The sequence below is a fragment of the Echeneis naucrates genome, chromosome 13, assembly GCF_900963305.1.
Source record: "Echeneis naucrates chromosome 13, fEcheNa1.1, whole genome shotgun sequence".
Taxonomy (NCBI): Eukaryota; Metazoa; Chordata; class Actinopteri; order Carangiformes; family Echeneidae; genus Echeneis; species Echeneis naucrates.
This window is the reverse complement of record NC_042523.1, coordinates 12721584-12748446: the sequence shown is the minus strand read 5'-3', so window position 1 is coordinate 12748446 and position 26863 is coordinate 12721584. Positions and strand designations below refer to the sequence as shown.

The window sequence follows — 26863 nt, the reverse complement described above, 5'->3', positions numbered from 1 at the left end:
AAATTAGGCACCAACATTTATTGAGCTCAAGGATGTAGTTGATTTGTTTTTGCTGGTCAATATTACACATCCCTGTAGTGTGGGATCAAATAATACATTTTTAAGTATTTTGATTTGAGATTGCAGATTGCATCCTCAACAATGGCCTTCTCCTGTCTGAAGTTCCTCCCATCTCGACAGAGGATGTCTGGAGTTCAGGCACAAAGACCATCAGGGTCTCTTATCAAAACTGGTCTACCCTTGTAGTTCTTTGTATTGAATTACTTAGAGGCCACTGTGTTTTTAGGAAGCTTCAGTGCTGCAGAGTGTTTGGAGCCCTCCCCAGACCTTTGCCTGCAGACTCCTTATGATGACACTAGTTATGGATCAAAGTAATCACACTCAAGCCGATAGAACATTTTACTGGATGGAAAAAGAGTTCTGGGGGGCTTTCTTTGTTTTGCTGTGCATGTAAACCCTTTTCAAACATGTTTTTAGGGTTAGACACCAATTTGAACTTAATCAATACAACTAGATTGCAGTCTAATTGCTGGTTGTAAAGTGCTACCATTATCTCCTCTCAGTTGGATTCATGCTCTCTTATTTGTGGCGGTGCACGGGAACACACTGTCTCGGTGTTATCTAGCCTCACTGTTTGTCTTTCCTGACAGTCTGCTTCTCCCTGATTTCAGTGCAAAAACATTCTTGCCTTTTAGTTTCCATTTGTGTTTGTTGGTGTGTCAATGCCTTAGTTGTGATGGTACAAGGAATCTGCCCTCTATAACACCGCCAGCCAACAGGAAGCACATTCCGCTCCTTCCTGTTTGTGGCCCTTTCTCACTTCCTGGCAAGTGTCTGATAACTTAGAAAACCACTTAATCACCCTTTTGCCCCAAACTCCTGCCAACAGACTAAAATAATTGGGCAGTGACCTCATGATCATGTATTTTTAGTGTGTTTGATTATGGACATTTTCAGGGGAGATGATTCACATGATGAAACTGAAGAGCTTTTGAATGAGACTGAAACTAAACATAAACAATGTAACTGATTAATGAGCTTGCCTCTGGGCTGTCGCACACAGAGGACAACAACACGGACATGAGTCAAGCAGTGCGATGGCGAATTTACTCAATCAGCTGACAAACCAATCAAATTGCCCCTAATTCCGTTCTGCTTCCTTATTAACACAAAAGTAAATTTGAGACAGAATGAGTAGGTAGATTGTCCAAAGATAATGTCCTGAGTTTTTATAAATCTACTTTTAAATAACTTTGTTTGATATGTGCCTTTTCTAAGTCAGAGTTTGACCTGCAACCTCCTCACCACCTTCTGGCATATTTGCTGCTTTCAATAAATGCAATTTTCCATTTATTCAAACTAGGTAAACACAATCCAGCTATACATTATGTTTTCCATAAAACACCTCTCATTTCTAGGAGGCAGGGTGTAACTGACTCTGGTGAATCACTGACTTTTCGGGTGCTGCAACCAGACTATTAGCTTTTATCAAATGAAATACCTTGACATGCTCTTTTCCCAGTGCAACCTTTGGGTTAGTCTGATTCATGACCAACCAGCAAAGCTGTTCCTACCACAGCATGTTAACATCTTTGTGAATTTGCTGATGTTGGGATGTTAGCAGAGCCATATGTGTGGTCTTAGACTCTCCCTGTAATTACTATGTAGTTTGTGACAGTTTCTGTGTCTCATCTGTGACTGTAACATTTGTGCCTTCAAAGATGGTCATAAACGAATGAAAGCTGCAACCTCAATGCAAAACAAACAGGAACAATGCAACAATTTATGAGAATTACTGACATGCAATGTTACGTGAGAGATGATGCTTAGCTGATCATGAATTATTATTATTTTTCATGATCACCATTTTTATCTCTATTATACAGAGACACCATCATCATGATCATTTTTGTTATTATTAATATAACTCTTCCTGATTAAAACAAATCCCGTTTGTCCCAGTGTGATTGCATGCTGGTATTTACTGTTCAGTGTGCAATGGAAGTGTTGTTGAAGCAGCCAGACAGGCAGACACGAGAGGAATGGCTGAGTCACAGTCGGTCCCCAGGTTTGTTTGAGTTATTGTTGGATTGGGGGGGGGGGGTTTGGAAGATATCCAGTGATTGTGAGGGCCAGGCGCAATGTGGCAGCCTCACTTCCCCGACTCAAGTGGCCAGAGAGATAAAGGGGCCAGCAGGGGAGCATGCCAGCTGGACCCCACTGAGCTGCAGTCTGGGCCCTGAACATAAATAAGCTGTTTGGCTAAGAAACATTGCTTTTTATATGTGTTTAGGCTGATTCTGTAGTATATATATGCTTTATAAGCACTGGCTTCCTTTGCAAGTCACAACATTATAACCTGTGAAATTACAAAATGCTGCTGTAAATGTGCAGCATGAAGAGACAAAAGGCTAGTTAATGAGATCAAAAAGCTGCCACAACATCATATGGGAGAGGATACGCATATACTCAACTCAAGTCTAGACAGGAAAACATATGAGGAGGTGGGAGGAGAAGGGAAGCACTAATTAGGGTAAGATTAACACTATCTTCATTTATCTGTAAGTCTGTGGACTCCATCGTGGTTGACTCCCTCTCTCAAAGGAGTAAACACAGGAAGGAGCTGCTAATTATTGTCTGTGATCCTAAAGAGCCACCAAACAACGCTGATTGGACAGATTCATCATCTGAGACCTGGAGGTTGCAGTGCTGATAGTTTTCAGACTGGTTTGTGAATATCACCGTGTGAAAGCGTCACACACGTTTATCTTTATGATTGAGGTTTTCTTTCCCCCCTGATGAAGCTACTTCTGCCTCTACAGAGGGTGTGGCGGTCAGTTCATCCAAGTTTCAAACAGAAAAACTGCTTGATGTATTGCCATGAAACTTTGGACAGGCATTCATGGACTCCAGAGGAGGACTCGACAGAACACTACTTTCCTGTAGTGTTCTGTCAGGTTATTTCGCCTCTGTTGCAGTTCAACAAATTTACGCGACCTACATGAGCATTCATTTCCTATCATTCTGCATCTGCATTTTAGTCCTGCTGCAGGGCAACAGTCAGGTGGACCATTGAAATTTCATCTAAAAGCTTCTTGAAAGCAGTGGTGAGGCCCATTTTATCCCACAGTATAAGTAGGTAGTATTTTTACCATTAAAATCACTTTCTACCTCACCTCTCAGCCAGGTCCAGTGCCTGCCACCGAAACCTTTTCCATTTCAGCGCAACAGTCCTTTAATTAGACAAAAATAGGAAGTAGCCATGTGGTATTTGAGAAGTGGTTTCCTGTTGGAACTGGCTGCAGGCGGCATGGGTCCAATCCTGACTTCTGCTGTGTATGCCCACTCTCAAAATGGATCATATTATTATTATCAGCATCTTATGTGGGAAAACATATGGAAGCACTCCAGTGAGCAAATACCACTTGAGGAAATGTTTCTGCGGCATTAAATGAGTATGCTGCTAAGATATGTGCTTATGGTGTTTGTAAGGGAGGTCTGATGATGGTGTCTGATGAGGGGAAGCTGCCTTGGTAGAGGGGGTGGTTGTCTGGGATGGAGCTATTTAATCAGTGGGGAGATCACATACTTGTGAAAATGTATCTTCCTGTAACCATGTGCTGAGACAGAACCACTGTTACAAACCTTGACTGCTTCCCAAAAAGATGAAGGGAGACTGCTACTAAATGCATTTCCTCCAATGCTGTACTTTTTGGGGTACTTGAATATTTCAATTTTTCTACTCCTTCATAGACTTACCATCTACTACATCTTTCACTTAGCTATGCTGAAAAATGCAATGATACATAGAAAGCATAAGAAGAGCTTATGACACAATAGATACGATAAGATGCAACACAATTAAATCATTTTAAAACACTTAAGCTGAATTATTTCAACTCCTTTACTTCACACCTTGTACTCTGTGTTCAGCAAAAGGCATTTCAGTGAATTCAGAAGCTCGTCTAATTGCTTATAATTCCACTTAGACACGCATTCATTTCCAGTCCAGTGCTCCCTCAGACAGCAATCTCAATCGCCACCATCCTTGTTTCCTCCCTTCCTCTCCTCTCTTTCTTTTATTCTTTGCCCCAAGAGACATGATTTACTTGTGTCATAGACAAGGACATCTGCCTATTAGCAAGTGCCACTGACGTAGGCATCACCTTCCCCTCCTACTTATTATCCCCCTTCCCTTCATCCACCTTCTTCTCCCGCTCCTCCTCCTCCTGCCTTACTCAGATTGGGGTCACCAACCTTCATCGTGCAGGCTGGTGAATCATCAGTGGGACTCACACCACACTGGCAGGAAGGATGCTGCCTGCCTGGGATACTTCCGTCCTCCTCCCCAAATTACCAGGGTAACCCGACATTGTCTGCTCTCTACTGTCACATCACTCTGTCGCACGAAGAGAGGAATAAAGAGAATAGAGGCGGAGGTGGAATATAAATGAGGTACCTGGCGGTTAAGGGGAGCCTCCTCTCGCACAAGATACATTATAATTCCTATATAGTGATATCAAAGCTCACCACTGTTCTTGCTTCATCAAACAGCCATTGAAGTGCTACAATACACTCAGCAGTGGCAGAAATACTCAAACCACTCAATCCAGCCCACTGTCGAAGTCAGCGGCCACTTGATTGCCTGATTGGATGATTGCATGAATAAGCAGGTGCATAGATGTTGAGTACAGTGCTGCTGAGTGCAAGTAACTCATTTACTGCACAGAGAGTGAGGACCAAACAGTCTATGGTGGAGGAATTCACTAATGTGTATAATGAGATCAATGTGATGACAATGTGATGACATTAAATGTCCAGGTGTAATAAAGCTGTTAGAGATGTACATGGCCACACAAAATACTTTGCTATCTTGGAAAGATTAAAGTGTCGACAGGAGAAAAACAACACAAAGAGAACCTTTCAGTTTGCCTCTACCGACCAGCCAGGTTGAAGGAAATATGGTCACAGTCTCCACTTCCTGAGTAGCTGCACTGAATAATAACCATAACTTAGAACCAGAACATTATGGCGTCACAGTGAAGTTGGCCTTATCCTTCAAGATATTTGATCTAAACTGTCATGTAATTAGTGTTTTTGAGGTCACAATGATCTTAAACTTTGACCTTTGAAAACCAAAACCAGACCAAGTTGATGCCAAATTCCTGAGATATTTTTCAAGGCCAAAATTGTGTTTTGTTATGTTACTACAGCCTTGACCTTTGCATCAAAGTCACACATACTTCCATCTGACATGATCATTTTGGTGAACTGACCTATTAATTATCTCACAAAGTACAAATTAGAGTTTATATATAGGGACAAAAATATTGGAAAAGTCCAATCAAGGCAACAAAACAAATTCTAAACTTAATGTTTATGTTTTTCAATTGACTAAACTTACAGAGGCCAGGCTGTTTTCTTCAGCCCACGCCAGTGCTCAGTGTTTACTAATGGGCACAAGGAAGAGAGCAGCAGGGCTAAGTGTGTGTGTGTGGGTGGGTGTCCGTGTGTGTTTGTGCGTGTCTGTGCTGTGTGTGTTCACAGAGGCAAAAGGTCAGCTTTGGCTTGGTCCAGCGGCATCGACTTGGCTGTAGCTTATTTGCTGATGCTATCTGTGAGTAGGAATCTGAGTAAACAGAGAGGCAAGATAACATGTACAGCACATCTTCCCTCTTCCCTTTCTTCTTGTTTTCTCCACCACAGACTGCGATGCCCCTAGAACCCAAATTCTTCTTCCAATGACACCAAACTCTCCCCATCCTTTCATTTCTCACACATCTTCCCAAGATAAATCTTTATTTGAAATCTCTTTCAACCCAGGGACCCCTCTTTATCTTTTTCTGTCTAAATCTCTCTTCCCTCCACTGTGCCGGAGAAAGGAAGACTTGAGTGCCCTTTTCCTGCTGTAAAACTGCGGATCTCTGTCCTTAAACTTGGTCTTTTTCGCCTGGCTTAATATATCAATGGACACAGCTGTCCAGACTGGACAGATAACCACATCCTGCTAAAGATAGGAACAGAAGGATGAATCACTTGATGTTCATTCACTTTACCCAAACCTGCATCAACAGGACGTTAAACTGACTAACTGGACAAACAAATCTTCACAAAGTTACTTGTTATATGTTTGAATTTTATCGTTCGCATTTGGTTCTTCTCACTCAGAGTTCGGAAATGTGTCTGACCTCGCGCCCTGTATGGAGAATTTGGGCTGCATGGCGTGACGGGGCAGGCCACACCTGGACACATCTGGACTAGGGAGGGCAGTCCTGTTCTGACCCCAGCACATCTGGAGCTGACACACTATGAGACAGCGAGGAGATGCATAAATAACACTTACACATATGTACAGTGTGGTCTTCATGGGAAATACACATGCAGACAGGCGTGTACCTCTACAACAAAGAACAAACATATATTCTTGAGCACATGTGCTCCGTATAAGCTTGTCTAAATGCAGGATGACCAAATGTATGTTCAGCCGCGTTATAATCACACACAGACACGGACTCCAGATACAGCTGGTCTGTTCTGCCATTTCATGAGTTGTGAGCCTGAATTTTTACTTTATGTATGAAAGGAGACTCGTGTTTTATAACTCAGCTTCAGAGAGAAATATGAGCAGGTGCTGCAGCTGTTTAGAGGGCATTTTAACCTCCAAGAGGAGATCACTAACAGTGCAGGACACAACATCCTCCCTTAGGGTCAACCCACAGATACAAAGTTGTCTGTGGTGTGAAATACTGAATGAATAACAGATCATCTTCTCCACAATCAAAGCACCACAGAATTACAGAAATCAGACTGTACAGATGCAGGTTAGATTGAGGAGTAAATGCAGGTCATTTCCATTCTTTAGACTTATATGAAAACAATTAAGTATCAAAGTTCATTATCATATTGCAAGTTCAGTCACGAGCACAAATGACTCTGAAAATACTCTGAATGTCAGCACCGAACTTTCATCCATAACTCGTTGGACATTTTTTATTTTACTGTGAGCACAAGTCTGATCTCTCTGGAGACTAATATCCATGATCGAGTAGACATAAAAACTGAGTATTATATACTGCAACATGCCCAACACATGCTGGCAGGGTGGCCATGTCTACCCTAGTTCAGTCTGCCTGCATGTATGTTTGAGGGAACATGACAGTCAGTTTTGTGGCCTCGGGGCTCCTCAGTCACCAGCTCTATCCTGTACTGTCACACTCAAACCGTCTCCCACTCTGGGGCTCTCTGCTTCCTGCTTGGCTTTCCGATTTTCTTTTTTTTCTCTTTGCTATCCAAAACCTTCACCTCTTCCTTATTTCTGCAATTGTCTCCAACTTCTGCTGTGTTGGTGATGTTATAACATGTCTTTCAGTTCAGCTGTAGTTCATCCCATCTCATTACTCAAGCCCTTTGGCATCTTCAAAATCTTTCCCACCCATCCTTATCCTACTATAAACTGTTTGCATTGCTGTACGTTGTCATGACGACAGACTCGACTGAGGGGTAAGCTGCAGGTGTTCCTGTTTGGGTTTGATGGCGCAGAGCGCCTGCTGTGTCTTATTTTAGTCTCACAGAGAGCTCTGCTGTTTGTGGATTGAGTAGGTCACTCATCTATTTGTTTATTTATTACAAACGGCCAATCACAAGTGCAGGTTCGTGTCAACATGGAGGGCCAGCTTCCTGTTATCACTAACCACACGCACACACACACACATACTAATGCATATACAAACCTATAATATGTCAGTTATTATTATATATATATATATATGTATTGTGTAGCAGCATGTAAACACATAGTCAGACATCATAAGTGCTGAAGCACTGTGTGCCCATCTGTTTTCTCATATTTGAAATGCGCACAAAATGGCTGCCAGAACGTGAGTATCCACCTCTCTTCCTATTAAATTTACATTTGTTTTAATGTTTTTTCTACATTAACTGTCAATCTTCTGTTTTTCGTGTAAGCTCAACACCTTGATAGACGTAAATCTAAAAAAATAATCACTATTTGAAAAATCAGTGTATCTGATGCTTGTAGCTGATTCTGGACAGAAATGCTTGAGAATAAAACAGAATAATTCTAAAGGTTAAAGCCAAATGAAATGTTTTCTTGGATCACAGCGTTTCTCCTCGTGCTGTAAGCATTTACCACACAAGATTAGCATGCTGCAAAGGACCTGGTTTATGTTACGTGCTGCTTTTAATTAGGAGATGGAGAGAAACCAGATAACATCATCCACCTTAGATTAATTCTCAATGTTAAAGTTTTACGTTCTGTACCAACTATGTGTGTGTGAGTGGGTTTGTGTTTGTGTGTGTTTGTGGACTTGGGTATCATCTCTAGATACTGAAGAGTGTAGGTGGGCGTCTGATTGGACACAAGTTTATCCCTGTTAAATGTCCTTGAGTCAGATAATGAATGCATATCAGCTTAAATGAGGCTCTTTGTGTGTTTTACACTCACACTCTCAAATAATACAAACACAAACACAAAAGATGCCTCTATGCCTCTTCAATGGCCTTGCTTTTAGCATCAGCAAACATGATCCAACTGAAAGGTGCTGCGGAGATTGTTTTATGATAACAATTGTTATCTCGTTCCTGTTTCCTTTCATAATCTTACAGTTTCGTTTCTCTCAAAGAGATTTGTATTTATTGTTTTTTTTTTGTCTAAACAAAATAGGCAGGAACTTTCCATAATCAGTGTGTTGCTCATTCATTTGACTACATCGTATTTACACAAATATGCAATAAATAAAAGTAAAAACAATACTATTTAGAATATTGATAGTTTTAGGATGTAAAATTAAGAAAAGTTGAAAAACTTTAGTATTTTGATAAATACTATTCATTTAACTTCTGAGAATTACACTTAAAAAAGGAGTTTCCAGTAGAAGTTCAGGATAAGATTCGTGTATCAAGATAAACCCTTCAGTGACCACCTTCTAGAGCCACAGGAGAGCTCTTGATCTCAGTGAGACTGGCTGATTATATATATATATATATTATTATTTATTTATTTTTTTTTAAGAAAAAAGGTTGAGGTAAAGGCGTACATAATATTTACAAAAGGAATTTTATATATGTAACTTTGTAAATGAAAACAAAATGTGTCTAATATTAATACATAAGTGTATGGATTATGATAAATTTTGTGTTGTACAGTCATTTAAAACATGTTTCAGATGTGGTGCAGTTTCCCATCTGCCTCTGTACATCAGCTGTCCAAGGCTCCATGGCTGCTGTAAGAGACCTTTATGCAGTTTGTCCTTTTAACGAAATGGCAGGAAGCTTTGTGTTGAGTTTGAGTGGGCAGGACAGGAGGACATGAGGTGATGGCATGAAAAACACACAAGCACATTCTTACACGCGCATACACGCACACACCCACACACACACACACACACACACACAGACATCGCCTCTTTCTCCAGAAACACTGACCTCAGGATGAAGGAATGAAATCTTATCGCTGCAAAAACTCACGCTGAAATACCTCACTGGTGAATGAAAGCATCAGACCCTGTTTGTGTGACTGCATCTGTGTATAGTCTGTCAGCGTGTGTGTGTGTATGTGTGTGTTTTGTGTGTCTGTGTGTACATTCATGCAGGTCATGTAGCCATTTCTCTGAATTGGAGTGAACTTGAATTTAAATCTCTTCATTGTGTCCCTCTATTCTTTGCCCTGTTCCCTCTTTATTCTCACTATCTATTTGTCCTTTTACCAGCATGTAGCACTCACTAATCAAGTGTTTCGTTTGTTTGTTTGTTTTTTTGCATCTTGATGCATCTAACTTGCAATCTGAACACTTCTCATCATGTTGTGTCTGTTACTCACGTGGATTTATTTGCTTTATATCTATTAAAATAAGCCTTCTTTCATCTCATTGTAACAGTTTCTAAAATTTAATGGGGAAAAGGGATTTATAAACCTTTTAATTTGTTCTAATTTGTCCTTGCTCTTCTGTTCAGGGTTGCTCCTTGAGATCAACATCGTGCTTTCATTGCAGTCAGACAACATGATTATTACTCGACCCAACAGGATATCTTGCAAGACACAGTCTTCATTTTGTGGTATTTTGAAGCATTCATATGTAATAAACAAATCATCAGCATATAAGGAGGTATCAAAAGAAGCCAGCAGATAAAAAAAAGTTTAAGTTTTAAAAATGTTTGTAGTTCTTCTGAATGGTCACTGTTAAAGGTGGCGTGAATCAACAATGGTGTCATATTTAAATATATGTTTAAACATGTTGATGCTGATACACAGTGTCAGTAAGTGTTGCACTTTGTTGGTCACATGAAATATGCTAACAAGCTTCTCCTCCTCAGTTACGGCACTAAAATAATTCTTTAAAACGTACACTATGATTTCACACTAACCAGGATATAAATTGCCAATCCTTCCTCATTTTGTCCTGATGGACATTTGTGTTATGCTGTGTCATTATTAACACAGTAATTAGCACAATTAGCGTGTTTTATGATGTGAAAGTGACCTTGACCTTTGATCTCTGACGGCTTAATGCTCACTGTGGTTTAGTTAACTGACTACTACAAATTAAAGATGAAAGGTGAGCATGGTTGTACTGCAAACACAATGGAAGAAATCCAAGTTTAGCGTGAACTGTTTGAGGAACCAGCAGCTCACCAAGTTTGATCATTTTAGGGCATTTGGAACAATATAAATTGTGAAGGTAAATGTAAGGTCACCAAAGAAATGACTCTCATGTTTATCATTCAAGTGGTTTCCCAGTGAGGCAGCGATCACATTAAGTGTTTGAGCATCAATCTTTGCTTATTTTGGGGCCTGTGGAGTTTGTTTTTTTTTTTTCGAGTGGCTCACTCTGCTATGTGACGTGCTCTTCTCAGGAAAATTTGATTTTGGAAAAGGATTACAGATGACAAAGTCATTAAGCTCCATTGTTTCCATTGGTTCTCCAAACAAGACGTCACATCATGTGGATGTTTATCAATGTCACTTCAGTGGTTTCATTTTCATAACAGTGAAGGCAGATTGCTTCTCATCGCTGGCCATTTTACTTCCAGCACAATCAATGAAACATTTTCATGCTCAGAATATTCAGAAGTTCTAAATTAATAGATGGATTCATTTAAACAGTTTTCACAGCTCAGAATAAAGTGCTTTTCCATTTCCCAGGGCTTTATGTTAAGTTACTTAATGCCTGGAGTTGATAGGTTGACAACTGGAGTGATTTTAACAAATCCTGCTTCTGTATGGTGGCTCATTTAATTATTCCCATCTTGGATTGTGCTGTATTTTTATTTATCTAAACAACAGGACGTTCTAAATCAAGTGTGTACAGTGAGCACATGCATGGGAAATGTTACACAACTAGGGGCTATTGGCCAATACTAAGGATATTAGGGTGAACCCTTTCCCAGGTCATCTGTTGTGCCAGCAGAGATAACTTCCTGTCCTGTCTGTCCTTTGTCAACTTTTTACTTGCGGCAGCGCTGCCCCACAAGTTCTCATCCTCTTAAATCAGAGCCACCCATAAAATGTTTTACTCAACAGTTTTCATACCTTCTGTACGATTGCAGTATAATGGGCGGGAAAACAGATTACCACCATACATTTGTAGATGCCTTTGGATAAATACACGCAATTAGATCATTTGAATTATCATAAATGTAAATTCAACATTAAGTCTGCTTATATTACAGTAACAGTCAAGCTCAGGCATCAAGCTGGTGAGGACAGCATGGGTGAACTCCCATGATGCGCTGAGCACTTCTTACTCAATTTGTAACGGATTTATACCATTCTCCTGCACGTCATTAACCTGTCTTCTCTCTCATCTGGTTTGTGTTTCTCCTCAGTCTGACAGCGCTTGAATACAACAGTATACATAGTTATAAACAGTTGTCCCTCCCCTCAGTTTTTCCACCACCCTGTGCTTTCTCCGGGTGGAGCTGTTGCTTATATATAGTAGAGGATACTGTGGGTCAAGATATTGTCTTTACTGTACTCCATGAGATATATATTATAGTTTGGCATATAAATAAAAGAGAATTGAAATGTATTTAAATCAGATTTAGTCCGTTATATGAAGTGTTGGGGAAACAGATGTTACCACTACTTTATTAGACACACACACATGGGTGTGTGTGTGTGTTCTTACAGCTGTTACTACCATTGCTATGAGGCCAGGTCACCTTCCTATTCAGGTTTGCTGCCCTTCTTCCCACTGTTACTGAATGACAGATGACCGCATCATCAATGAGCAATTATGTGTGACTGTTTATTGAAAAGGACAAAAGAAGGCAGGATGTAGTTGAGTTGAGTTCAAACGCCCTCTTCCTCCTTCTTATCATCCTCCTCATCCTCTTCCCCTGACAAGGCCTCACTCTCTGTGTCCATGGAGGAATGGAGTCGTATGGATGTGGGAACACTGGGATACAGAATGGATGAATGGCTTGTTAAGAAGGCGGTGAGGTATTACTTTAAAAGTTTCTCTCCACCCCCGTCGGAAGCCAGCGGGACAGGCAGCCGACGGCTTTTCCAGAGGATGGGAAATCTGGAGGCTGGAAATACTGCTTATTTGAAGAAGGCACTTGGTAAAGCCTGTGGCTCAGTTTTTGGTGTCTGAACCCTAAATAGCCAAAGACATTTGTCCATTTTTACACAGCAAATGCTTTACTGTCCACTTACCATATGTATATTTGAAGGTTGGAAAAGTAATCAAAAAACTGAGTAAAATAGCCAAACCCCCATTTAAATTCCTCTTGGTGAACAACAGCCAAGCCTTCAGTGGTTTCCCACTGAAGTTTTGAGGCAAAGCTACACTAATTGCCATGTGAATCATCAAATTTACAAAAATGTTACTATATCTGTAATAACAAGGTGTATGCTGGTCAGAGCCATTGTGCCTTGAAATGTTTCCTTTTACCACAGACTCAAGGATAAAGTGGCAATGAAGAACAGCTGGTTTTACATTACATTGACTGACTTATAGTGAAGTTGAGGTGGGCTATGTTTGGAGATAGGAAAGGGCAGAAAAATCCTTGAATCTATAGTGATCAAACTCCTCCTAAGAGGGATCAAAGGTCGTGGTCAGTTGGATCAGCAGGAGGTCTGTGATTTAATGGAGGATTTGTCATGAGGGTTGAAACCCCAGTTGAAGTACATGCGCTACACTTACTACATCTCCCAGAGGCACACTACCTATGTGATTGTAAAAGACCGTGTTTCAGTGCAATGTCAGGAAAATGCCTCTCAAACATTTTACATATTTTCTCTCACATATTCACAATTGCCACGAGCATACAGTGCTGAATGTGAAACCAACCAGAGTGTAAGTGAAACCTTTTCCAAAAGCCAGTGTGTGTTTGTGTATTTTAGGAGCACAGCCAGCATGTATTTGAATGTAAAGTTGCTCTGCATTGAGACAATTACTCAGCCTCAGGATGAATGAGGTTGGTGGATGAGGTTTTTGTATGTTTGTATGAGAGTGGACGGGAAGAGCAAGTGGAGGGGACAGAGAGGAGGAGCAGGGGGACGTGGGCAAGTGATTCTCCAGATGAGATCTAATATGTGAGACGATGCATCCTAAAGAGACGTTTTCTCATGGGCTCAGCCCATGAATACCAATTCATCCCGCCACCCGCTCTGCACTGGAAGGACAGATGCACCTTGCTTCAACCCATAGTGGAGAAGTACAGAGTGCTTTTCTTTCTTTTCTTTTTTTTTACCTCAATGCTTACTTCCATCCAATCACAAAACTCAACTGTGGTGACTTCATGGTAGCGGTGGCTCTTATGAGTCATCCATTCATACCTTTGTTTTGTAACTGCTCTTATTTGCTCTTATTCACTCTCATGGCTCTTGTATTTAAAATGACTGCGCCAGTGTCCGCGAGCATGTTGGCCGAAACGTAAAATGGTGCCAACGAAACACAGCAGGTGAGTTTGTTAAAGCAGGAGATGTGAAAAATAATTTGCTTTTGTGTGATGACCTCTGAGTTTTCTGAACCAGGTTAATGTACGTGTGTTTGTGTGTAGGTGTGTGTGTGTGTGTGTGTGTGTGTGTGTGTGTGTAAACATATGTGTGTGTGTGTGTTATGTGCTTGTATGAGATCTTTTCCTTGATTGAGTTACTCAAGACTTAAATGTCCACTTACCTAAAGTTGTGTGTGTGTGTGTGTGTGTGTGTGTGTGTGTGTGTGAGTGAGTGTGTGTGTGAGAGTGTAGCCTGCAAATGTGCTGGGACTGGTCTTTGTGACATCACTATTTGGGAGGATTGAGGTGGCCAGGAAAGTCAATCAGAGTTGAACTAAGTTTACCAGCTGGACACTTTGTATAGGTTAAAAAAACACAAAAAAGTTGTGCGTGTGTCTGTGTGTGTGTGTGTGTGTGTGTGTGTGTGTGTGTATGTATGGGAGACAGAGAGAGAAAGAGTGAGAGAGGAAAAGGGGAGGAGATACAAAAGGGAGGAACTGAGTGGAGAGGAAGGGAGAGACACATAGTGAGGAGGTTTAGCAACAAGAGGGAGTTGTTGCCGGTGATACAGCACAGACAGACAAACACAAGTCATTTCTCTCCTGCAGCTTCCATGCACAGCAGCAGTGCCAGCCACCAAACAAGCAGAGGTGGAAGTGCAGGCGACAGAGAAAGGGAGTTGCCTACTAGCAGAGGTCAGGCAGGCAGAGGGGAAGCCGGTGGACGTTTTAACACTTATCTGACACTGACAACAGGATGAGAAGCTGAGCAAGGCAGCAGAGAGGGGAGAAAAAACATGGAGCAAGCCACATTACCTACACTCCATTCACATAGGAGATATAGGACAGACAGGCATTGGCTGTCCTGAGAGAGGTGAACAGAGGCACCAAGAGAAATTGCTCTGCTTTGTTCATTGTGTCCAAAGGAGTGGGAGCAAGAGCCGAGGGATCGTAACACTGGAGCTCAAGGATAAACCATGGACTCTGCATACATCCCACTACACCTGGACGTGAGTACTACATCCCAATGCCTCTCACTCACAGTCACAGACACACACACGGGTCTGTCAAGAGACGGGCCACAGGAACTGTGCTGCTGAAACCATTAGTCCCTCTGGGGAAAAATGCGCACACACACACACACACACACACACACACAATCATGCACATGCATATGCCACTGGCACGCAGTGTTGCTCAATCATAATCTTGTCTGGTAAGCAACTTCTCCAAGAATAATGCACCCATTATGAGTTCAAAGAGCATAATGTAAGTCACCACCGCTGAAACATACACAGTCTGAATTGGCCCTCAGTGCTTTAATGGGAAAAGCAGCGGTGTGTTTTTGTTCTGTATTTCAAATGGGTTTAGCTGTCAGCCACACAACGACAGCAGTCTCTGAGCTTTCAGCAGTCATGGGTTAGATATGTCAGTATTTCCACTGATGCTTTTTCAGTGTTGTGTTTCAGTGGGGCCTCCTGTTAACCACAACTGCGGTTAACAGGAGGCCCAAACTCTGCACTTGTGGCACAGAGACCTCCAGGCATCCCTGGCCAAGACGTAAGAGGAGGGATGAGAAAAGCGAGCACAGAGATCAAAGAGATCAGCCGTGTGGATTAGGTGACCTGTTGATGCTCAGCTCGAGCTCACGTCAATGACACCCAAGTCAAAACTTAGTGTGTGTAGTTTGTGTAGATGGCAGCTGATCAGTCAGGTAGAACAGACTGCAACTTCAGTGTTTGACCCGCAAAGCACCAAATTTGCTTAACACCTCAGTGTCCGTAAAACTTTAATTGTGCTTTTGTGTGAGTGTATGTGTCCAATCCTGTTTCCTACTGTTCTCACCTATTTATGAGCTTCTTCTCAGTTGTGTGTTTTTGTGCATGTGTTAGCGCTAATGCTTCCTGGCAGTTAGTGGACGTTCAAACCCTTCACTGTTCTCAGCACGCACATGTGTGTGTTTGCATGTGTGTGCATGAATAACAGAAAGGGACGCTGGACATCTGGGTCATTAGACAACTAATTGGTCCAGGTGGAATGAATTAAAGTGCTGTTCTAAGAGACTAATAAAACCACAGAGCAGCCAACGTGGAATATTGTCGTAATGATTTCATCTGTTGGACCCAAAACCACTCTCACAACTGTTTTGGACACATTTCCGCACACCTCATTTATATATTAACTTCACAGCTCCAAGTCATGCATTAATGACTAGTTTAGCACAGTTAATATTGTGCAGTGATAGTCAACCTCACATCTGATTGCACAGATTGTGCCAAGTATGTTTGGTTTTTATGTGACAGCAGAATGACCAGTGTGATACAGATGTATCCTCAGAAGTGAACTTAGTGTGTAATTGTATACTGTTCATCATAGTTGAGCTCACTGGGCTACTGAACATGACATATTTTATGAGAATCTGAGTAGGCTCAGAGCAAGAAAATGAACCCAGTCACATGTATGCGGCACATATCATATTCTGAAAGAATGAGACGGCAGCATAGAAAAATGTAGGCTGGAAGCGGGAGAGGGAAATCAGAGAGAGCAAGAGCAAGAGGAGGAATTTGGGAAAAGAAACACGGGAAGAACAACAGGAAGAGAAAGTTGAGGGATCAGGCGTAACATGAAGACAGTGGCGGTGGATAAATCAGCCGGCTGCGGTGACACTCCAGCCCTCTGGCCCGGCAACGGTCCGCCACACTCTTCCGCAAAAACACCATTCATTTAAGGCCTAGGAAGAAAGAGCAACGAGATAGGGAATGGGAAGGTGATGCAGAAGCACAAAAACACATAATGTGTGACAACTTCAAGGACAAAGCTAAAAGACAAAGTTCACGGAACGCAATGAGGAAAGAGGAAGGGGAAAGCAAGCAGGGCTTGAAATATACGGAATGTGACGAGACATCAGAGGTCAGAGGTTTTAATCAGTGAGTTCAGAAAGACACGGGGAACGCCGGCGACGTCACACACTGCCACATGCCAGGGTCACGGCACTGTCTGCTCAGCAGACCAGTTCATGTCTAATATATTTAAAAGGTCAAGCAGCATGCACGTGGACGGGAAAACCAACTTAAACTCAACCCTTTCCACCTCACCTGATTCCTGACAAATTCATTACACAGTTTTCCTAATTTAGTCTGTAAGATCAAGTCATTGGTCTGTCATGCCAGATCCAGACAAAGAGGAAAATTTTAAAAAAAAGAAGAAGAAGAAGAAGATAGAAAAAAAACATCAGAGATAAATAGAGGAAGAGGGGAGGGGAGGTGTATCATAAAAATGACTAACTGGAATGAGTTGACATCTGGGTGGGTGGCACCCTGATACACATGACACATAAAGATGCTAAATTAGGCCTGGATCCTCTTTGCCCAGTTTAAATTAGATAGAAACAGCCGGGAAGGAGAGGAGATGCTGTATGTATGTCAAAGTGATGTAGGACAAGCGTGGCCCCCATTTCTCTCTTTTAATTAGTGTCCCTCTGCCCCACACAGCACTCTGACACACCCCACTGTGTGATGACTGAACCTTTGAACCTCAGTGTCACCTGGGTGGTTTGTAGGTGAGGAAAGTACAGGCGAGGGTTGCTGTTGTTCTCCTTAATCTGCTTTACAGGCATCTTCAGTATATGGGAGAGGCTGTCCAGCAGAGAGTCTAATCTGTAATTGTCCTCTGCTGCGTTGCCTCAGGTGGAACAGCCCTGGGTGGGGCGGCGAGAATTTAAAGGATAGCTAGCAACACTCCCACGCCTGGAAGTGGCTTATTTTCCCAGGGCAGCCCTTTGAACCGTGTACCACATTGACAACACACATGCATAAAAATATACACACCTTCACACCTGTGACCTCCTTCTAACCTGCTTCTCTGGCCGTGTGGTAAGATTAGCAGCTATTACAGCGTCATTATGTGTTCACTCAGCCATAAACAGCTTTGTTATCTTACTTTGAAGGGACCAATCACATCTGTCCCTCACAGAGACAAGATAAAGAGATAGAGCCAAGAAATATGTGAAAGCTCAGAAAAGGAATGAGAATAAACTTGAGAGTGACACATAGAAATTAAGATGCACTGACTTCTATCCTCTTAACCAAACCGACATGATTCTTTTTTATTCTTCCTTATTTCTTGGGAGCTGTCGTCATTTGCGGTTCAGATCGTTTCTGACTGGACTGACTGGTCCGCAGGTTTCCCTCCTTTGTTCTGACCCTTTTAACACCTCACCTCAACCCCTTCAGGTCAAGAGGGTCTTTAACTTGCTGGTTTCTAATTACTTACTCAGTTATTAACACCCACACAAAGGTGCAAGGTGTTTGCCAGGACATTGTGGTCCTTGTGTTACTCCTAACGGTGGTCATGTTCCCGGGCAGAGAATAGACAAGGAAAGATATAAGCTGATGAATTTTTGGTAAAGGATTCGTCTCTCAGCACAGGAAAGTTTAACGAAAGGAGCAACAGTAGCATCTTTTTTTTTTAAGAGATTATGATGCAGGCAAAGATCAAAGTAAATAAATGATCATGTTTCAGTAATCCTCATGAAGTGAATGAACCAACACCACACAGCAGAGGTTAGGGTTTGACCATATCTCTATTACAAATTACTGAAAGCTTGGCTTTATCACTGCATGTACCAATACAATCTGATTCATCTTTTCAATGCTGGACGATGATTTTCCTCTTTTGAATCTGTTTTACAAAAACTCTTCAGACTCTCTTGTACCTTGTTGCTATTTGAGAGAAATCTTGGCTGTTCAACAGCACGTGGAATTATCTGGCAGAAATCACATTTACAAGGTTTACAGCATAGTTTTAACGGCATTTCTATTCTTGTTTATCATCAGCATTTTGCATATACACATGCTTCAGAGGATTAAAGCGTTTCATTCAAAATTATGATCTTCCAAAATTTCTCTATACAGACAGAGCTCTACTCGTTTTCTTCAACCACATATTTTAATCTGCCAGACGCAAAACAAGCTTTCAATTGCTTTGTTGTGGAGGTATTCAGTGAGAGGAGCAGTTATCTTGTTGGCCTGCAGAAGTCCAAAGTCAATGAACACATTGCTGCAGTGTTAGCACTTTTCCATATCATTGAACCAGATGCAAACAAAATTTAAAATGGTGGATTTGGACCGAGTATTAGACTGGCATTTGTTCATAAATAAAAATCGACAGAGATACCAGCGATATCTGAGTTATGAATGTTTCTGTGTCATTCTTTTAGGCAATATCAACAGGCCTGAATTTTCTACCACAGTCAATCAGCCATCTATAGATAAAACTGCTCCTTTTTAAGTGGCACTTCTTCTCCAGTAGTTGATTTGATTTGAAATTGGTTTTGCATTGGACAAACTCCTACATCTCCATTATATGATGCTGGAGTCTACAACTGTTTCATACACAGCACTATAAATTTTTTGACACACAAACAGAGCATGATATAATTACAGATGGGGGCAGATTGATTACTCCTGTTTAGGCATCCTATTGCAATAGATAGGCCTTTGGGGGTGAGATGCTTGCCATAACGTAACAAAAGAATTTGCACTTTTTCTGCAGGTGGTAGTAACAAGCAAACGCCTTTAAAATGATATATGGTCACGCTATTTCTACAAAATATGCCACATGAAGGCTGGTGATTAATGAGAAACTTGTATGTCCATGAAGAAAAAGACACAAGCATGATATAGAGACTTCTGAAGCATCTTGTAGCAGCTCTTTTGCAGATTTCTTAGCGTATACTTTATTTGTGTCATTATATCATGTGATTTCTGGATGAGACATGTTTACTTCACATGCATGTAAATCAAAGCACTTGAATTTAATGAGACAAAGACATTCTTATGTCATCTTTATCTCCTTTTGCTGAACATTTCTTCTGTTTTCCACGTCCTCTCATTTTGCCATACCACACCATACCTGTCTGATAATCACCTCTACTCACTTCCATGTCTCCTTCCAGGTCCACCATGTTCCCTGCTAACCTCTTGCTCCTCATGGTCCTGCTGCTACCTCAAGCCTCGTATGGGCGCCAGGGTGGAGACACCAGCGAGATCGACCATGGCAGGGTGTCCCTCACGCCCTCCTCTCTGTCACACCCACCGACCAATTCCCTCCCTGAGCCCAGTCTGGCTCAGACCATCCAGAGTCTCCTCCTGAGCAGACTGGGCCTGCAGTCGCAGCCTGACCCTCGGCCTGGAGTGCCAGTTCCCCGTTACCTTCTGGATCTTTATCGCTTCCACCAGCAGCAGTACCATCTTGTGGAGGACCCATCATTCAGCTTTCCCAGCCAGCACATCCAGCAGGCCAACACAGTACGCAGCTTCCACCATAATGGTAAACTCACTTACACAACATAATGCTGACCCACCTTCCACCCTCTGCCCAGTGGCTTCTAATTTCCCATTTAATTCAAGGCAGCCAGCTCTGGAATAATATTTTTATCAGTTTGTTACAATTTCACCAAACCTTCCTATGAATATGCACTATGCTAAAATTATACTAATGTTCAAGCTAAATTTTGATAAATGTCTCAAATTATAAAAAATGAAGAATTTGTGAGGCCCTGTGATGGAAAATGCGACACAGAGAGGGAATTCCTGACAAGAAAAAGCTATTCTGTGGTCATTTGTTATTTCCCCTTTGAAATCAATTGATACTTCCATTATCCAGTGCTGAACTGAGGCAGTGATCAGTCTTTAAAAGGAGAGAAGTGAAATTACACAAGGTCTGGGGTATTAATAGGCTTTGATTCTGTTTTGATTCTAGTACAAAAAAACACAATGTACAATTCACAATCCTATCATGATAACTTGAGTTATTTTCAACAAGTATTTAAAAGAGGTCATTTGAATTTTCCTTGATTTTGAGACAATTCAACAAAGGATCAGTAAATCAGGTAGTCAGTGTCAGTTTGTGCGATATTAAGTGTGTGGTGCAAAGATTTACAATCATATGAAGAAGATTTACTGTACTCCTATACTTTCCTATCTCTCCTCTTAGAGCCACATGGAGAGAGTCCTTCAGCAGTGGATCATAAGAGGGTGCACATCTTTTTTAATATCTCCTCCATCCCTCAAGATGAGAGAGTACTCTCTGCTGAGCTTCGACTTCTCCGCAGCGGCAGAGCCTCTCTGGCCCCCGGTCCACACAGACTGAACCTATATATCTCTGAGGACCCGGAGCCCACCCTGCTGGAGACAAGGTTACTCACTGCTGCTCATAAAACAAATGATTTCTGGGAGGCTTTCAGCCTCAGCGCAGAACTCCTCCATAAAGTCCTTTCAAGGAGTGGCACTCTGGGGTTTCTCCTGGAGGTCACACCCGAGAACAGCACCTCTTCACACTCTGACCCAATTCTCTCCTCTGTTGCCAGTAAAGTGGAAGCAGAGAAACATAAGGAGGGACACCTAAGGGTGTGCAGGTCCGTGGGTCAGAATGAGCACAGCTGGGCTCAGGAAAGACCCCTCCTGGTGACTTACAGTCATGATGGGCGTGGAGAGCCTTTAGTGAAACATGGCAGGAGGATGAGAGGGAGAAAAGGGACGAAAGAAAGGGCAAGGAACAGCAGCAAGGGCCATAATAGGGACCAAAGCTGGGTAAGGGCCAAAAAAACTGTTTATGCCTTGCCTGGTTGGAGTGGTGATAAAGGTAGGGTCAGTTGGAGTGAACGTGGCAGGGTTAAAAGAAACGGTGGCCGTGCAGCAAAACTGAAACGGCTTTCTCGTAACAGATGTCGCCGTCATCCTCTGCATGTAGATTTCAAGGATGTGGGCTGGCATAAGTGGATCATTGCACCCAGCGGCTATGACGCCTTCTTCTGCCTGGGAGAGTGTCGCTTTCCTCTCGCCGACCACATGAACTCCTCGAGCCACGCCATGGTGCAAACCCTGGTCAACTCTGTGAATGGAGCAGTTCCTCGGGCCTGCTGCGTCCCCACCTCCCTCAGCCCCATTGCCCTGCTATACCTAGACCCTCAAGACCGAGTAGTGCTGAAAAATTACCAGGACATGGTGGTGGAAGGCTGTGGCTGCCGATAGTGAGGTGGAGAATCCTGTGGGGGGAGATGCATTGAGGGAGATAACAAAAGCATGAAAGGGCCCTTTGAAGAAGAGAGCAACTGTAGATGCCGAAGACAACATACAGACATATAGACTGGCAGAGACAAATGTGGCAATGTGAGAAGGATGAGTAGAGATGAGGGAGTTCTCTCAGCTAAACATCATTATCATGAGGAAGGAATGTGAGAAGGAGAAAAAAGAAAACTGTGAGAGGAAAAGACATAACCTGCCACACAACACAATAAATAATAAGGCAGAAGAAGTGTGAGCAGAAATATGCTCGGCACAACAGGTAAACTGCCAACAAATACATTTCACTTCTTTTCCAATTTTTGAACGATGTAGCTGGGCTCCCCGTCAACTGACAGGTTACTTGTTCTCCCATGACAAGTAAGCACTTTAACATCTGAAGGCGTCTGCTTCATATTCAAGTGTTTGCTGCTTATCTCACTCCAACATGACTCTCTGACAGGCACATGTGTTTAGCTGTTGTGGAAGGTGTATGAAATGGTAAAGACTTAAAGTAGGCAGTGGTGTGGACATATGTATTAAGCTCCAATGCAGAGTTTATGAAATTCTGTGTCTTTCTGATCTACTCACTACATTAGCAATACGATGATGGCACCAGCATGGCATCTAAACTTTATGTGACAGTGTTGTTTCTGCAGTATTTGAACCAAGAAGTAGGGCACATATGAACATTAACATGTTGACAGATTGTCCCTTACAAGCACTCCTACATCACAAGCTATTTAAAACCACAACAATAATGCTGAGGAACTGCTATTATGCTATTGTGTGAATGTACTACTATCCTTATTATTTAAGAAAGAGAGTTTTTTTTTTTTTGTACATTTCTTTTGCAGACGTAAAGAAAACCCAGTTGATGGTTGTCTTGTGATTATACATAATTCCACTGAATGGCAATTCTAACTTAAAAGACACATTATGTATTTAAATAGCAGCAATATGGTGTATTTAATCTTGAGAATATTTAAGATACCTGCACTCAGCAAAGCATATGGAAAACTGAAAGCCTGCTGTTCACATGAAGCAAGTTATGGTAGCTTCACATCAGTACAAATGTTCAGTGTATTGAATTAACGGTCTGTGTTACTTCAAGTTCCCATCTAGTCATTGCACACATTTCAGTGTTCAACACATGATAGCAGACCTAAGTGTTGTTCCCTTAAAAAGCTCAACTAACATGTCGATTGGAAGCTCTGTGTATTGTAGCTACTGAAGTGTGTAACAACAGGTGTCTTTGTTAGTTGTGTCTGCATGTGTCAAGAAAAAAATGGAAGATTTCAGTCCTCCATTTTCTTTTAAACTGGGACTTTAGTGCCTTTCAAACAGGGGCTTAAAAGTGTTCTCTGCTGAGCTTAGTAACTGTTTTTCAGTGTTGCATTTTTCTCTCTAAATGGAAACATTTAAGCAAAAGCTTGTAAAATGTTTGACAATATACCTCTAATAAAGAAAGCAAACAGCAACAAGTGTCATGTTTTTTGTCTTTGTAACAACCATTTTCTTCTTTGTGCATTTATTTTTTCATTTTTGACCAAATGCATGTACAAAAAAGTCTTGTAGACATACATGTATACATTTTTCATCAGCCTACAGTGGATTTATTGCCATGTTCAGGGTTAAAGAAAAAAAGGGGCCAGAAGTCCACAGAGAGCATAAATCTAAGAGTGTTTTTGCATTTGATATTGTATCTAAGGAAGCAGCCACAAATTCTCACACTGAAGCAGCTGTTAGTTGTAGGGCCAGCTCTGAATGAAAGAGGAAATGTGTACTCTCTACTGCAGAGCCTCTCTGACAAAACCAGCGAGGCACTGAATCACTTCACTCCACCACCCAGAAACGGCACACATGTTTCTGATCTCAGAAAGAAAGGAAGTAAGAAAGGACAGAAGTAGGGTTGTATAGTCAGTCTCCTCCTATTCTTCATTTGCAAATGTAAAAAAATAAAAAGTAACAGACAGATGGAGGATAAACAGGAGCAGAAGGTCTTGGGGGATGGCCAGAGTTCGTGGATGATGTTACAGGGGTCCATTGTGTAAAAGCGTAACCAGGGCAGGGAGAAGATCAATTCAATAGATGCTGCCTCGTATTCAGTGGAGGGCAGGAGAAGGTAAAGAATCCCAAGCAGCTCAGGAGAGGCAGATTCCAGAGACACAGAGTCTCAAGACATGGTCGGGGACAGGTGGGGTTGATAACAGAGAGCCGGGAGTCTTGCGTGAAAGGCAAAGAACAATCTGGCAAAGGAGTGCGTGTGGAGCTGGTGAATATAAACTGGCCAGATGAAGTTTAGCTATGTTCACAGGTGAGTAGAGCTGTGGGGGGAGGGGGGGGGGGGGTGGCTTGGCAGGTGAGTGCAAAAGCACTGATGGGAAGTGGATTATAGAACTGTGGCAGTAAAGGAAAAGGGAAGCTTGTGAATTGATTTCACAACAAAGGAACATATGAATTGTTTGCACAGGACAATAATAAAAAGAAATGATGTGTGCAAGTCATTAAGATGAACTATAGTTACACTTAAATCATGTGTAAATGTACTAATCCGATATGCCCTCATGCTAAGAATAGGGAAGCTGGGCAATCAACAATTCATAGCACACATTAAATGTCCATGTAAATAAATATCACCGAGATGCCTGCTGTGCTGGCTAGTGAAGCTCTGAACTGCTCAGGTGGGGTTTTTCATCACCATGAGGTAAGACCACTGATGGTCCAGTGTGATGGTTTGAATCCTGTTGGTACCTGGAGGCAGAGTGATGCAGGAGGAGCCACGACAGTAACTTTTGGAGTTCTGTGGAGAGTAAAATAAAGTGTAGTTTACTGACCTGTGAGCGGAAGTCAGAGTAACAGTCTGAGTATTTGTCACAGTACAGTACATGTTTAAATATTAAAAACAGGTAGTAAAGGTAAATAAATTTTTCCATTTTTTTCAAAGGCATCAATAAAGCCTGTGTTTGTTTTCATGTCCAAGTCTGTGCTCACTACAGCAGGTTCCTGTGCAGGCTGTGGAGTTCCCCCTCTTTGATAGATAAATAGACATCAGCCAGGGTCCATCTATCAGTGGCCTCTTGGCAATTTCTAAAAGAAAAAATAAAACCAGGTGTGCAGTTATATTGTGAAATAAAAGTTTTGTGTTTCTTGGACCCTTATTGTGGTTTGACAGTCAACTGTCAGTAAAAGAGGAATGTGTGTGTGTGTGTGTGTGTGGGGGGGGGGGGGGGGGGGGGGGGGGGGGTCAGTTTGAGATACTGACGTTGCAAAGGAGGGACTAGTTGGTTAGGGGAGGACCTTTTTTCATGTCCTGACAACATCACAGGACTTCCTAACGATTATATTAAAAAACATATCTGCACATTAGGTGTGTATTGTGCTTCTCTTGGTTTATTTTACGTTTCATCTCCTTGGTTGTAACAAACTGTGGTTCACATCCCAGTTGAGCATTGACCTCCCACTTTTCATCAGTGACCCACTCACTCCTATCCAGTTCACCTAACCAGTATTCATACCGCTCATGACTTATCCGTTACTGATTTTTGTATCTTCTTTGCAAATTATTCCTTGATCTTGCCTTATTTGTCGTACACCTACCCATCCTGGCACTGCTGTCACCCACAAACCTTTTCCTCTTTCAAACTAACCCACTCTTCTTCTCTCAGGTGATAAGGAGATGTGTAATGTATGTATGTATGTATGTATGTATACACTGCATATAAACTAGTATGTGCTGCTGTTCTAAAACAAAAACCAAAACTTTATTCTGGTACATCTCATTCAAGGGCAATTTTGGAAATTCAGACATTTATGCATTTCTATTCTATTGTTCCATGAAAAAAATGTATGAAGACACAATTTTCTCACAATTGATCCTCCACTGGCCATTGTCACGTATTTGAAATTTAGGTAAATACCCCAAATTTTACAAAGAGACGTTCAGGCTGAAGTTTCATTCACCTCCTCCATGACCACCTGGTTTGATAACTGCTCTGCTGCTGAGGGTGGTGAAAATACAGAAGATCACCTGCAGGAGGACATTTATCAAAGCAGGTGCAGGAGCAGTGCAGCCTGTATCACGAGGCCCTGACCCACCAGCCCATTGACTCATTGTCCGAAACAGGACAGCTCGGCTCAAAGTACACATTTCTTTCATGTGAAATTATGCAAATGACAACAAATCAACCTTGAGGTTTGGGGAAATGTGTATTAAACAGTTCCTCTATTTGAATGTCTTTGAAATAGCACTAGTTGGCGCAAAGGTCACTCACACCAAGTTATTGTTGTGGTTCATTGTTCATATTGTGTAGAGTAAGATAGCTTATCACACCACTATTTCATCAAGGCTGAACACTGCTTTTATCTCACATCTATGCCTGAAGCCCAGTTTGTCCTTTCTTACTCAAACATGTGCTCAACTCATAGATTGTTAGGTGGCGGAGCATAAAGCCAGGATATGACCAGGCTTATCTTGTCAGGTGTGGAGTCTGTTTGAGGCTGGGGAGCAGCAGCCTTGACCCAGTAAACCCCAAGGAACAGCTTCCCTCAGTCCATAAATCATGGAGAAGAGTTGTGGAGGGTCACTCCCTGTGAAAAGGCAACACGGACACACTTCTGACCAGCTGCCTGGATTTATCTTTGATATGCCTCAGACAAGTTGAAGGGAGAGCAGAGGGGAGTCCAAATGCCTCACATTACAGATTTCTTCACACTAGGACTGGATCTGGTCTTTGAGTCAATGTCAGTCATTGCAAACACATTACTGTAATATGTTATACAGGAAAATGTATATTTTTTCATTCATTAACTAAATGTGAATATGAGCATTTTGTTGAT

General features: G+C 41.9%; 1 protein-coding gene across 2 annotated transcripts; it reads left to right on the top strand.

Annotated features, from left to right (window-relative positions):
- The first annotated feature begins 14491 nt into the window (after window positions 1–14491).
- Window positions 14492–23502, top strand: bmp16 (bone morphogenetic protein 16). Of its 2 annotated transcripts, XM_029518294.1 has the most exons (4): window positions 14492–14971; window positions 19918–20291; window positions 20958–21481; window positions 21647–23502. In XM_029518294.1, exons 2-4 carry the CDS (start codon window positions 19925–19927, stop codon window positions 21992–21994), a joined length of 1239 nt encoding a protein of 412 aa, XP_029374154.1. In that variant the 5' UTR covers window positions 14492–14971; window positions 19918–19924; the 3' UTR covers window positions 21995–23502. The 2 variants fall into 2 exon arrangements, with proteins under 2 accessions (XP_029374154.1, XP_029374153.1); XM_029518293.1 differs by having other exon boundaries at window positions 20958–23502.
- Window positions 23503–26863: the final 3361 nt, after the last annotated feature.

Excerpts from the sequence above, each read along its gene's own strand:
- bmp16 (XM_029518293.1), top strand. The coding sequence starts at position 19,925 with ATGTTCCCTGCTAACCTCTTGCTCCTCATGGTCCTGCTGCTACCTCAA. Across the intron at positions 20,292-20,957 it reads ACGCAGCTTCCACCATAATG|AGCCACATGGAGAGAGTCCT; the intron begins GTAAACTCACTT and ends CTCTCCTCTTAG.